The following is a 14,151-nucleotide window of genomic DNA, read 5'->3' as shown; positions in this document are numbered from 1 at the left end:
TAATAGCCTGGAACAGTACCACGTTTATATAGTATAATCGCGGTAGAAAAGTTAGGGTAGATACCACTGCCACCAGCCAAGTCTAAAAGTTAAAAGCACAAAACAAAGCTCAGAGAGGCACAGACAAAAAGGGATAGGAATTAACCCTTTCCAATACTCCATGTAAGATGGGGTGTACTGGGGTCTGTAGTAAAAAGTGACTATGTAAAGTTAATGGCAACTTTACCCTTTTCTGGGGACAGGAGTCAGCCCCAGAAAATGTCGGTGGGAAGTCTCAAAGACGACCCTGTGTTTACTGCACTGAAGGTGCTGTGTGACACACAGAGTGGGGCTACTGAAGTTGTGTTCTCCAGAGTCCATAATCACAAAAACTGTTGAAATACACATGGCAAAACATTGGTAAGAGTGGGAAAAGGGCTCACACTCTCACCAAGTGGAAAAAATAAACTCCAGAAATCCAGCAAAGCTGCTGTGGGACTCACTAGGTGAGGTAAATTAGCCATAGAATGAGAATTCTCCCTAACACTCTTTCAACAACACCTGATGAAGGACTAATTCCAATGGACGTGCATACGACACACAGATCTCACAGTACAGCGCTACTGATAAAAAAAAAATGCCAGCCCAAATGCTGGCTACTTACACTCTACAGCTCTCAAGCTAGGCCTGCGCTTTGAACAATAACCTTGTCCTCTACACCAAAGCGGATTCAACTCTGGATGGGGCAACACGAACATTCTTAGCAAATGTCCCCTTGACCACTATGTGCAAAGAAGCAACATAGTTCAGTTTATACATTCATACATCACTACTGCTTATACACTCCCAACCAGAACAGACTCACAAGTGAGTGAAAATATATTGAAATGTTTATTTTTCACTGTCTCATCTGTGCGCCCACTGCTTACCTAGTGCACTAAACATAAATCTAACCATAGCACGGTAATTAAACAGTTTCACAAGCCCCAGAAAACAAACATTGCTTACACAGTAATAGTCTTTCTGATGCTTGTATCTATTGAGAATCATATGGCCACTCCCAACCTCCCCAATGTGTGGCACGGGTAACACATAAAATTAAAATATGGTACCTATACTCTCTTACACAATGATCATTGAAAACCTTTGAAGTGCGTTGAATCAAGAAGCATCATGGGTTCACGTAGTGTACGGTTAGTGTGACAAGAATTCCCTATTGATGCATACTTTTACTTTGGAAGTAACCAACGTGAAATACTCTGAACTAACCACTAGATAGCGGAATATGCATAGCATGTGATTCTAAACTGATATAAGCACCAGAAAGACTACTGCTGGGTATACATTGTGTTGTACGCACACAATACTGGCATTGGAACTGAACTGTTCAAGCTATTCTGGTAAATGTATGGATCTTACAAATGTATACTTTTCTCTTCCTAGGTAAAATCCAGAACCTTTTGGCCTCTGGTACAGTTGATTCACTAACCAGATTAGTCCTGGTGAATGCGATCTACTTCAAAGGAAACTGGGCAGATAAGTTCAATAAAGATCATACAAGCGAAAGGCCATTTAGAATTAACAAGGTATGCACATTGTTATTTAAATCTGGTGCTTTGAAAATACTTTAAAACACTTCACACTTTTATGTCTGAAATGTTCCTGTATTCTTATTTTTGGGTTTAGCATTACTGGCATTCCGTTATTAAGAATACCAATTACTGACTGCCGTTTCCATTTACCACTGCAATACTCGTGTAAATAGTTACAAGGATTTGGACATGGTAGCAACTATCAATTTGCTATGTGACTTTCAGATCGTACTAGTGCTGGATTTTTATGCTTACAAGCTCTGCCATTTTGGCATTCGAAGTAGCAACGATGTGCGGCACATGTGAGTTCTTGCATGCTGGGGATGAGAAGGAAGGACTTTTTTTACATTACTAAAAGGAAGACATGGCAGATCAGCAGCAGACCACCCAGAAGGAAACGAGAGTCTTCCGGAACCAGAGCGGACATTCAGTGACCAAATGTATTTGCATTGTAAAAGTAGCATAGTAAGAATACTTCATCAACCTTTTAGCTAACAAATATGTAACTATTGTCCTTAAAGTACTAAAATAATGCACATTTTTAGACATCTTTGAAAAACCACGCTAAAATGGAGTATTGATGAGCCTGTTTGACTTGATTATATAATGTTTATAACTTTAAGTTTCTTCAGCCCACAAGTCTGGTGCAGTGTTTATTTTAGAAATGCCTACTAGTGATCACTAGTGGCCCATCTAGTATTCATCTATATCTAATGAAGAACAAGAGTAGTATATATTAAATCTTTTATTGAAAAAATAAAGTGCAAGTGAAACGCATATTGAAAAACTCATTGTTTAATCAGCAAACATCGCACTACTAAACAACATAATCGATACATAAATGCAATGCATACTAGGTTTACAATGCATACAATATTTAAAACCGCATTAATGCTGGGTCTCTGTCTTGTTTATCAATAAACAGTACACGAGAATCTCTAACATTCCTTATATATATTTTTTTTGTAATCATGTAGTGTACCCCTGCATGCACATGTACAGCGCTACTAATTTAAGTGCTGTCCAATGCTCCCGGCCTTGGGAGCTAAAATATTCATACTGCGGCAAGTCTTGGACCTGTTCTGTAATTGTCCAAGATCTAATGAAGTGCTAAGGGCCTGTATTAAAGTGCAAAGTGACTACTATCTAAATAAGGGCTAGTCTTCCTCTGCTGAAATACAAAAGTGTGTGTTTGAGCGATGGTAAATTATTAGATGGATGTAGTGATTTGTCTGAAAACATACCACTGGACTTTTTAGACATCTGTCATCGCTTCCCACCAAAGGGCATGCTATACTGTCACCTTCTGGATTTATTCCCAGCTGAGGCAGCCTGTCGCCTTTTTCAGCTACCACCTTTGTATGCGCCATAACTGGTGCAGGTGCAATGGGGTGCACAGCCACTTTTATATTGTACGTTCCCATTGTTTCCACTGCACCATGTCCGAGCACATAATCCACTCAAAATCCAGCGCAGCACTAGTCACAGGCAGAACAGTGGATCCACCTCCAGCTTGTTACTGGAGGTAAATCCTCCACTTTTCCTCCATAAATCGGCAGATTACTGCCAGTGATAAATCTGCAAAAAATCCCTATGGAGTCGTATGGACTCAAAAAATGAGGAATTGCACTGCCCTAACCGCAACTTGTAATCACTTGGTAATACCATAGGACCAAGTGGCTGTAACATAAACAATCTTGTTTGTAATTTGGCTGAATTACCACTGAATTAGCGCCAAACTCGTAATGCAGCTCCTATATCTCTTAAAATGATCAGGAAGAAATGAGATGGCACTAACCTCCTGGAGTGAATTACAGATAGTGAGCTGGGTGCTATATCCCTGTGACTATAAATTGAATTATAAAGCAGTAGTTGGATGCTATAGCACTACTAAAGTTAGAACCCAGCCACACTGCTTGACCTTGCTTGACACTCTGCAGGACTGATTTAATCTACTTATCGAGAAAACCTTAGTCCCATGAACATTTATTCTAGGCCTACATCCTGGTACTAGGGAAATTAATCCACAAAGCGGCTGGGTGCTATCTCCCTGAGGCTGCATTGAGAGACTGCATTGAGATTTGACAACCTTGGGAGACCAGTAGCCCCACTTCCAGCTAGAACTCACACATTGGGCCTCATTACGACTATGCTGGTATCCTGGCGGTAATACCGCCAGGATAATGGCAAATGGGAATACTGTTACCAGCACTCACTCCGGCAGGTATGACCGCCGGATTATGAGTGCCAGTAACGGCGGTAAATCCCCATTCCATCCATGGGGGGATTGCTGGTATTACCAGCATTTTCCTGCCACCCCACTGACAAACTTCTACTTTGCCTGACTGGAAACATACCGGCATACGGTAATGCCAGCACATTATTTCTGCACCGGCAAAGTTATAATGGGGGCCATTATTATTTGACCCATAATGAACCTGGTAGTTTAGATAATTCCTTGAGAGAGGATGCTGTATTTTGTGTAAAAAAAATAAATAAAAATAAAAATAAAAAACCCTGTCACATAATGGACAGCAGGGTCCATGGTGAATGACCAGACCACATGTTTTGTACAAGGATTCATTAAGGATAATATGCAAACAGTGAACTAAAATGTAACCAGGAACTTCACAACCAAAATAAAATGTGATCAGAATAAGTGAAAAATCAGGATAGTTTACTCAAAGTTGTTGTACTTCCGGCTCACTATGGCTGCCAGGTCCCCCCCTCCACCTCACCACTGGCGTCAAGGTCTCAGTCTCTAGAGCACCTGGGAGGTAATGTTGCCTCCCCATCTCTAGTGTTGTGGTCGAACAGGGTTCCTGAATCCTCTCATTCCTCATCAGTTAAAGTCTCAAATTGGTTTCCCCGCCTCCTTTCTCTCTGGTGTTGCAGGCTAACATGGCTCTCAACCACTCATCTTGCCTTGTCTCTAGATGTGGGCTTTCTGTGGACCCATGCCTCTGGGCTACTGCTGCACTTTTCAAAAGTCAGAGACAGCCTGCTTCTTGATAGTAGCTGTTGAGGAGCGCTCCAGAGGAGTTCCATGAGTCTCCTGGCCAAAACTGGGAGATCTTATCCTTATTCTCTATGATCTGAGCATAGTTTCCATCACCCAGTCTTGTTCCACCTCCCTCCATCTGGATCTGCCTACGGCCGACCTGGCATACTGGAACCTGTCTATTCTGGCAAGCTGGGCCCTAATCCTTCCATTGGTGGTTCTTGACACTACACATCCTCGACCTGCTTCAACCTCTCCTGTGCCAGTCTCCCCTGATGTCACCAGTAATTTAGTCTTGCTCCCAGAAAATGTTATTGGAGCTCCCCTTTTGATTCCCATTTATAATGGTCTCCTTCCTTTTTGCTACTCTTTTCTTCGTTCTCCTTCCCTTTGTTGTCACCACCTCCTCCTTTCTTTCTTTAGTTGACACTCTCTTCTTCTCCAGCACTGGATATTTCATACCTTCACATGCTGTTACATTCCCTGTCGTCAGGATGGGACTACTCTGTAACATGAAGGCAGTTTGTGTTTAGATTTGAAACAGTAATTTGGGGTCATATTGCTCCACAGCCAATAGGCAGAGACTCCCTAAACTCCGCACCTGGAGGCCATCTTCAGATTATTTACTACACATTCAAGTGTTGGGAGTTGTGAAGAATCCGATGTCATTGCTCCTTTCCCAGAGATAGCCTCTCCTCATGTGGCCAGGGGACAGCAGCCGCTACATGATCCAGACCCTTGGGTTGGCTGTACAAGGGAGGATCGTATGAGGGTAGGCGACCCTCAGGGGGATGAACAGGCATCATCAGATGAAATGTGGCATTCCCCCCTTTCCTTTTTGAGATATCCCCTCCATTCCACATGCATTCATGTCATATTTTGATAACCCCCTACAATGTCCTGCAAAGACTGCTGACAGAACCTGTGAACATTTTACACCTAGTAAAAGAACATGGGCATGATTACAAGGTTGAGGTCCTGTAACAATGGTACCGGTAAGCTTGCCGGTACCATTGTTACCTGACCGGCAAACTACAAGGTCTGCTCGCGGAGTCCGGTCAGCCCAGCAGGTCTAACCTGCCACGCTGAACGGCACAGGCAAGCAGACCTACACGGTAGCACCGGCACCGTTATTAACGGTGCCAGCACTACCGGCCTCCCCATTCTCACAATTGGTACCAGCAAAGGGGAATTACTGGGTCCGCCGGGGCTGGAATGCCCTGGTACATCCCCATTGCCAGGTGCCAGTAAAAAACGGACTCCGGCGGCAGGCATGCTGGTATTTACCAGCACGGCTCCCGCCAACCTTATGAGGCCCCATGTGTACTGAAGCAATGAAGAGGACTGCCATGAGGGAGAGTTTGAACCGTAATGCGCATTCTAGTGTTGTGCAGAACGTGATTGGTCCAAATCAGCCGCAGTGGGAAAATGGAGTGGCAGATGGCAGAGCAGACAGCGTTCCTATCCGGGAGGGAACCCCGCAGGCAGGCGAGTTGAGGTGGCGAGCGAGGGAGCTGACTCAAGCACTCCTGGCCGGTCGGGCAGGCCACGAAGAAAAGGTTATCGAGAGCCTTAGTGGCAGAGAATTGCCGGCAAGGAGAGATGCTAACGGGCGAGTTCCAGACTGGCCGCGTATGGAAGCGGTGCCGGTCAAACATGAAATCACAAGGCGAGGAAGAAGGAAGTCGCAGGGGGAAATGGAAGCCAGGCCAGGCTTTGTTCCGACCCTGGGAGCGAGAAAGATGCGTGCCGCTGACTGGGGAAAGCTGCTCGAATCCAGCAGATACCGAAGCGAGTATCCGAACAAGAACGAATGGAATGAAAGAAAGCATATGTTGTCTTTAAACCCAGAGGTAAGAATGGATTAATGAAACTGAGGCAAAGATACCCTGAAAGAGTGATTTGATTGCCGAAAGTGGGGGAGAGAGTAATCCTCATTGAATCGGTGTCCACCTTCATTGTCACAGTACTTTGCCATTAAGTAGCTTGGGGAAGACCAATACTTCCTTGTACTGTCTGAGAAAGAGAGAGTGAAAACTAAAGTCCTGGCAGGAGAGTATACCAGGCGAACTGCGAGTCTGAGATTCGCACCCATAAGGAATTGTACAAACAAACCTCGCAGAAGGGTATACCCAGTGCCTTGTAAATCTGGGACTCGCACACAAGTTGTGTGAAAGAACTGTATCAAAGAAACTTGGCAGGGGAGTATATTTTTCTGATGCTTGTTAATCCGCTTAGAATCTCATGCTGTGCATATGGTCCGACATCCAGTGGTAACCGCAGAGTATTGCATCTTGTCTTTCGGGGGACCAAAAGGGGACGTCGGCATAGGCGTGTCTGAAACACTATCCCTATCATGACGTGTGTAGTACCCAAAATCACTCACGCGCCGAGGTCCCTCAGATTGTTTTTTTCCACCCAGATAACTGGTCGCCCTATAGCGGAGCTCTTCATGAGACATTGTTTATCTTACCGAATTGTCGGTTTATTCCCCGTTAAGTCACTTCGCCCATCAAGAACATCTTCGACGAAGACTACGGGGGAATCGTCTACGGCTGTGGGTTCTGCGCCTAAGATCCGGCGTTTTGGACTTCCGCGTGGTTGGGCCTTCTGGCCGGCCTACACAGTAGGGAGAGTGGGCCTCGGGGGTTTGCCATACTGTTATTATGTCTTTCCTCTTTTCCACTGCTTTCCTTTTTGGTCTGGTCACCCTTCCCTTCTGCTATGGAAAGGACTCCATTTAGATTCTGCCCTGTGTGTAGGGTCAGATATCCGTGGAAAGACGAGCACACGTCGTGTAACGCTTTTCTTCCCTAGAGCATGATGAAAAGCGGTGTTCGGCGTGTAAACTCTTTAAACCTAAAACCCTTAAGGAGCGCCGGTTGAAGTGGTGGGCCGCGTACGGTATGTCACGCGTGGAGCCTCCCTCCCCTGCCGCGACACAAGCCGAAAGTGACGGGGGTACATCGGATGACCAAACGTCCAACACGGACGTTATAGACCTTGAGGCAGACTATTCTAGGGCCTCCACTCCCGTCCCCGACCCTTCCAGGCTCGACTCTGGACTTGCTACAGGGACCACACCCGGTGACAGGGCCGTACAATCGCACCGCACAAAGCACACAACCCAAGCGCCCTCCTCGACGATTTCGTCGAAGAAGGCCAAAGCGCCCACAGATCGGTCTGATCCGAAGCCTTCCCCGCATCCGCAGTAGTGCATGACAACTGGGCATAACAAATATAACAAGGGCGCTACTCCCCAAACTACACGCGCCGGAGTTTCAGAACAAGAAACTTCGACGGATTCCAAGGCCCATACAGGCCCGAAAACTATGAGTAGGCCTCTACCCAAGAAGCCATCCGCTGGCCCTTCTGGAGCCGCAGAGGACATTTTCACTGCCGACACATCATCAGAGGCGTTGTCTCCCGAAGATTCAGTGACTATCCGTAAGAGCATTAATAGGATTGCTACAGCGGTGAGCCTGGTACCGGTTCCGCCCACAGTTATGGGCCAATCCGCCAAAATATTTTCCACGGATTGGGAAGACGATCCCGTAGACTCTTACGAAGAAAGCCAGGTACCCCTCTCAAGCACCCTGAGAAGATCCTCTCAACACCTTATGACCGGGAACACGGTTCCTACTCAGCTAGGTCCATTTGGGTCATGCAAGTGGACCACGGAGCAATTCGAGGGGTGTATGGATCGGCTGGAGTAGTTTTTCAGGGCTTCTGATCAACCTCAGCCGAAAAAAGCTCGGGTAGACCCTAACCCTCAAACACAAGACATCCAACACCTAGATGTCCAACACCAAGTTGACTATCAAGATGTTGTCCAGATGGACATGTACAGAGACATCTATACAGAAGAAGAGGAGTCTTCTTTTCTGGACAACTATGGGGAAGATTAAGGAGCAACAGACAACTGGGTGGTCACCCAGCAGGACGGTCACAACTCTGATATCGTTTGCCTCGACTCTCCCCCATCCACCCCGATTCGACAAGCTTACCCAGTGGATGATCAAATGGCTTTCAACAGCATGTTGAAAAAAGCAACATAATTCTTTAAAATTGCCACGCTTGAAGCCTTGCCCGAACAGGATTTCGTGGAGGACATTATTAATGAAAAGCCTCCGGCAAACCAGTCTATCCCTCTCATGAACTCTGTAAAGAGACGACTGGCCCCTTCCTTACTCACACCCGCTCAGACTAGGGCTGTGAACCCAAGGGTCGAAAAACTTTTCCGACCCTCACCCACAGAACCACTTTATATCAAAGGACACGCAATCCCAGGCTGGCTGGTGGTGACCAACACTCGCAAGAGAGCAGGGGTTCCCCCTTGCCACGGGAGAGTCACCCTCAGACAAGGAGTCCAAAAGGTTGTATGCCTTAGGTAAACGGGTTACGTCCGTGGCGGCCTATACCGTCCGGATTGCCAATAACACAACGTTACTAGCAAGCTAGGTCGACTCGCAATGGAACCTACTCCAGGAAGGCCTTCAAGAGGTCCCAGAACCAACAAGAGCCAAGCTTCTCGCCATTGTCTCGGAGGGCAAACTTGCCAATCGGAATGTGGTAAAGAATACCCTCGACACCGCAGAGACAGCAGGCAGGTCTCTTGCACAGGGTATTCTCCTAAAGAGGCACGCGTGGCTGCGCACGTCGGGCTTCAGGCCTGAGACCCAGGCATCCATTATCAACAAACCCATCGAAGAGGCCAACCTCTTCGGGAAGGCGGTAGACGATGCGTTGGAGACAGCCAAGAAGGAGCACAAGACTATTAAGTCGCTGCACCAAATTTCCCAGAAGCCCTCTTAACAGAGGGGCAGTAATTCTCGGCGGTCCTTTCGAGGACAAGCCTGCGCCGCTCAAAACAATTTTGGCACGGGCAACTTCAACTCAAGTCAACCGGCTGCAAGCCCCACTTAATAACCCCAGAGGGGTCAGAAGCGCGGAAAGTATAGAGGCAGAGGCTCCAATTCCAGAGGAGCGTCAACTTCGGGTCAGAAATGACCACCACGTCCAGGTCCCCTCCCATGTCTTCCCGGTCGGGGGGTGGCGATTAACATCTTTCCTCAAGGCATGGGAGGGGATAACTTCAGACCAGTGGGTCTTAAATACGGTCACCCACGGTTACTGCGTGGAATTCGCCCGACCTCCACAGTTCAGACCGCCGAAACATCGACGCCTTTCACCGGAACATCTGCAGATCCTGATCCAAGAGGTGGAAGCGCTGCTGGGAAAGGACGCCATAGAAGCCGTCCCGATTCTTCAGTTAAACGAGGGTATCTATTCAGTGTACTTCCTTGTAACCAAAAAGGATCTCACCATGCGTCCTGTTCTAGACCTGCGCCCAGCGAACAAGTTCATAAAGCCCCAGAAGTTTCACATGGTAACACTGCAAGAGATGATCCAATTGCTAAAACAGGGGGACTTCATGACAACATTGGATATGAAAGATGCATACTTTCATATTTCAATGCTGCCAGCGCACAGAAAATTCCTAAGGTTCGTGATTCAGGACAAACACTACCAGTTCAAGGTACTCCCCTTCGGCATAGCCTCAGCGCCAAGGGTGTTTACCAAGGTCCTGGCAGTGGCAGCGGCACACCTGCGCAGACTTTCAGTTCCAGTTTACCCTTACCTCGACGATTGGCTCATCACGGGGGACTCATTTGACGTTTGTTTTTCAAACACCCAAAAAATAGTGGACCTACTGTTCAGCCTGGGATTTTCTATCAACGAAAAGAAATCCAGCTTAGTCCCCAGCCAAGTAAAACAGTTCCTGGGGGCTCTAATTCGTACAGAAGACGGTCTAGTCTTCCGTTCCAGCGAGAGGGTTCAGAACATGCTCTCTCAGGTTCCTCAGTATGTAGCCAGTCGAGAGGTGACGGTATGCAAAGCTATGCGTTTGCTAGGAATGATGGCGTCATGCATATACTTGGTTCCCCACGCGCGGCTGCACATGCGCCCCCATGCAAGAGTGGCTCAACAGCCAGTGGTGTCAGGCCAGCGGACAATGGGAAGATCTGTTAGTTGTCTCGCCAGCCCTCGTTCTCTCTCTGCAGTGGTGGTCGAGGGAGAACCTCTTGAAGGGGAAAACCTTCACCACCTCTGCAGTGGAAGCCACTCTCACGACAGACGCATCTCTCACGGGGTGGGGAGACTCACCTGCTTCAGCAGACAGCGCACGGAGTGTGGTCCCCTCAGGTAGCGTCCAACCATATAAACCTACTGGAGCTACTAGCAGTGTTCAGAGCATTGAAAGCCTTTCAGGAGCAACTGCAAGGGAAGACAGTGCTGGTCTTAACCGACAGCACAACAGCAATGTATTAACTGAACACACAGGGGGGCACTCGCTCTTCAGGGCTATCCAAGCTGTCCCTAAACATCTGGATATGGGCTCTCAAACACAAGATGTTCCTGATATCCCAACATGTTCCAGGGGAACTCAATCTTCTGGCAGACGTACTCAGCAGAGATTTTCCTCTGCCAGAAGAGTACGAATGGCGACTGCACAAAGACATTGTATCCAACGTCTTTGCAGAATGGGGGTTTCCAGAGATCGACCTGTTCGCTGCTCAGGAGAACACCCAATGCCAAGATTACGCCTCCAGGTACACCCAGAACCGATCCAAGGGGAACGGTCTCTGGATAACTTGGTCGGGGAAATTTGTCTACGCGTTCCCCCGACTCCCCTTCTGCACAAGATAGTACACAAGATGCACCAGGAACCAGTCACCATGATTCTGGTGGCTCCCATGTGGGCCCGCCAACCCTGGTTCGCGCACCTGATGGAAATGTCCCTCTCCCCACCAGTCAAGCTGCCCTTCCCGTACAACATGTTGTCTCAGGACAGGGGGGAGACTCTGCACCCATGCCCACAAACTCTGAACTTAGAGCCTGGCTCCTGAGGTCATAGAGTTTGGACATCTGCAACTCCCTCAGAGATGCATGGACATACTGAGGGAGGCAAGAAAGCCTAACACTCGTTATTGCTATGCCAGCAAATGGAAACGTTTTGTCATCTGGTGCAGTTCCAAAGGCGTCAATCCCACCGATTGCTCGCCTTCACACATTGTGTTATATCTAACCCTTCTATTGGACTGTGGGTTAGTCTTCAATTCCTTAAAGGTTCACCTAGCGGCATTGTCAGCCTACACCACGTCACAGCAGAAGGTGTCGTGGTCGAAAATACCTGTGATTAAAGCCTTTATGGAAGGGGTTAAAAGATGTATCCCCCATTCACTCACCCAGCCCCTGGGGGGATCTAAATTTGGTTTTAACTAGGCTCATGGGACCCCCTTTTGAGCCTATGCATAAAGCTAGTCTGAAAGACCTGACTGACAAGACAGCCTTTCTAGTAGCTATCACTTCTATCAGAAGAGTTAGCGAACTACAGGCCCTCTCAGTTTTGGACCCCTTTGTTACAGTCCACAAAGAAAAGGAAGTTCTGCGCACACATCCCAGATTTGCGCCGAAATTCATTTTGAAGTTCCATGTGAACCAGTCAATCGAACTACCCACGTTCTTCCAGAGACCTACTAACATGGCCGAGAGAAGCCTTCACACACGGGATGTGCGAAGGGCAGTCATGTTCTACATGGATAGAACTAAACCACTGAGGAAAACTAAACAATTCTTTGTTTCAGTGGCAGCTGGTAGAGAAGGGGACCCTGTCTCTAAATCAGCAATATCAAGGTGGATTGTCAAATGCATCACACTATGTTACACTCTTGCAAAGAGAGAACTGCCCTTCAAGCCTAGAGCACATTCTACTCGAGGCACTGGGGCATCCATAGCATTCATTGCAAATGTTCCCCTAGAGTCCATTTGCAAAGTGGCAACCTGGAGTTCTGTACACACCTTTACAAAACACTATTGCCTAGACACTCATTCTAGGTCTGATTCTCAGGTGGGACAAGCAGTACTAAGACATCTTTTTTCTACTGTTCCTTCTCACAACCCACCTCCAACTCCGGGTACTGCTCGCTAGTCTATGCACAGCATGTGATTCTAAGCAGATTAACAAGCATCAGAAGACATGCATTACTTACCGTAAAAGCATTTCTGATGATTGTATCTGCTTAGATTCACATGCTCCCTCCCTGCCTCCCCGCTCGGGGTGGAAGGAACATAGACTTCTTACTACTTTCTCTCTTCAGGTACTCACTCACTATAGCCCTGGGCTCCCTCATGGCAGAAAAAATACAATCGGAGGGACCTCAGCGCGTGAGGGATTTTGGGTACTACACACGTCACGATAGGGATAGTGTTTCAGACACGCCTATGCTGACGTCCCCTTTCGGTCCCCGAAAGACAAGATGCAATACTCCGCGGTTACCACTGGATGTCGGACCATATGCACAGCATGTGAATCTAAGCAGATACAATCATCAGAAATACTTTTACGGTAAATAATGCATGTCATGTCGGGCGTTTTGCGAGTCTGGGACACATACCCAAGTTGTGTTGTGTTGTAAGGAGAATTCCAAGGAAGACCCATGCCCTTATGATTCGAACAATAATAAATGTCATTAAAAGCCTGGGGAAAGGAGGCTTTTCCTGTGGAGTGAATTGTGACACCAAGTGGAGGGAGTCCTTTTTTTGCGCTCCTGAGAACTTGCCAATTCTTTTTGGAATCTTTTATTTTCCTGCAAAGAAACCTGGGAATGGAGTCATTCCCCAGAACTGTGAATATTCTCTACTTGGAACTTTAGTTGAACTTGAACATTTGCACACTTTCAAGACCAGAGACATACACTTTGAGTTAATCCTTCAAATGAGAGGTCTAGGATGGGATTTTCAGACAGAGGACATTTTTACGTTGGACATCTTCACCCGAAATGTCCTTCGTTTATTGTTTAATAAACGTTTATGCCAATCATGAGTCTTCTGTATTCAAGTCTCATTTCTGGTTCCTCACAGATTCCTCTGAAAGCTCTCTTCATCATTCACCAAACTTCACACTTTTCTTTGTTTTTCTTTTCATCAACATGTGGACATTTTGAAAAATCCTCTTGAGTTCTTTCCTATTGCGGTGGTTGGGAGTGATTTTACATCCATGGTGCTTACCTGTTAGGTAATCCTTTGCCACCTCAGGGTTAAGGCCTGTTGGAGGCTTCCTCTTTACCCCACCATGGCTGATCGTGAACCAAAGTGTAAGGAAAGCATCTTCAAGGCATGCTCTGCCTGCCACTTGAAGAATGTTTAGGAGTTTGATAACCTTGTATCAGTGAATGGCGAACCTGATGATCCGCCCATCGGAGGATACTATAATGTTGTCCTGCTGCCTGAAGAACAGGAGAAGGAAGGCTTCCTGTACCAGCGCAGAAGAGGCACGGACGACCGTTGTCTCTATCCCTGTACTAAGTGACATCTGGAAGGATGGCCTCCGAACTATGAAGAATCCCTTTAAGGCCCCTCCGAAAATGGACAGGCTCGAGAAGAAATACAAAGCCCCAAACAATGCCCCCAAATATCTGGAAATCCAGCCGAGCCAGATTCTGTGGTCTCTGTGGCTGCTCAAATGCTTTGACAACCCTTCTTCCCTATGTGCTGTTTCACCTGACAAAGAAGAGA

General features: G+C 47.1%; 1 protein-coding gene across 3 annotated transcripts in view; it reads left to right on the top strand.

Moving 5' to 3' along the window:
- Positions 1–14,151, top strand: part of LOC138481401 (serpin B6-like) — a 178,743-nt gene that overhangs the window by 115,263 nt on the left and 49,329 nt on the right. For all 3 annotated transcript variants that reach the window (XM_069613536.1, XM_069613534.1, XM_069613535.1), the window contains exon 5: positions 1,423–1,565. In XM_069613536.1, coding sequence (XP_069469637.1) covers positions 1,423–1,565 — 143 coding nt within the window. The remainder of the gene's footprint in view (positions 1–1,422; positions 1,566–14,151) is intronic.

Source organism: Ambystoma mexicanum, chromosome 5p, assembly GCF_040938575.1.
Source record: "Ambystoma mexicanum isolate Mex_15411 chromosome 5p, UKY_AmexF1_1, whole genome shotgun sequence".
NCBI classification, from domain to species: domain Eukaryota; kingdom Metazoa; phylum Chordata; class Amphibia; order Caudata; family Ambystomatidae; genus Ambystoma; species Ambystoma mexicanum.
Note: the sequence above shows the minus strand (reverse complement) of the source record. Positions and strands in the feature narration are given on the sequence as shown.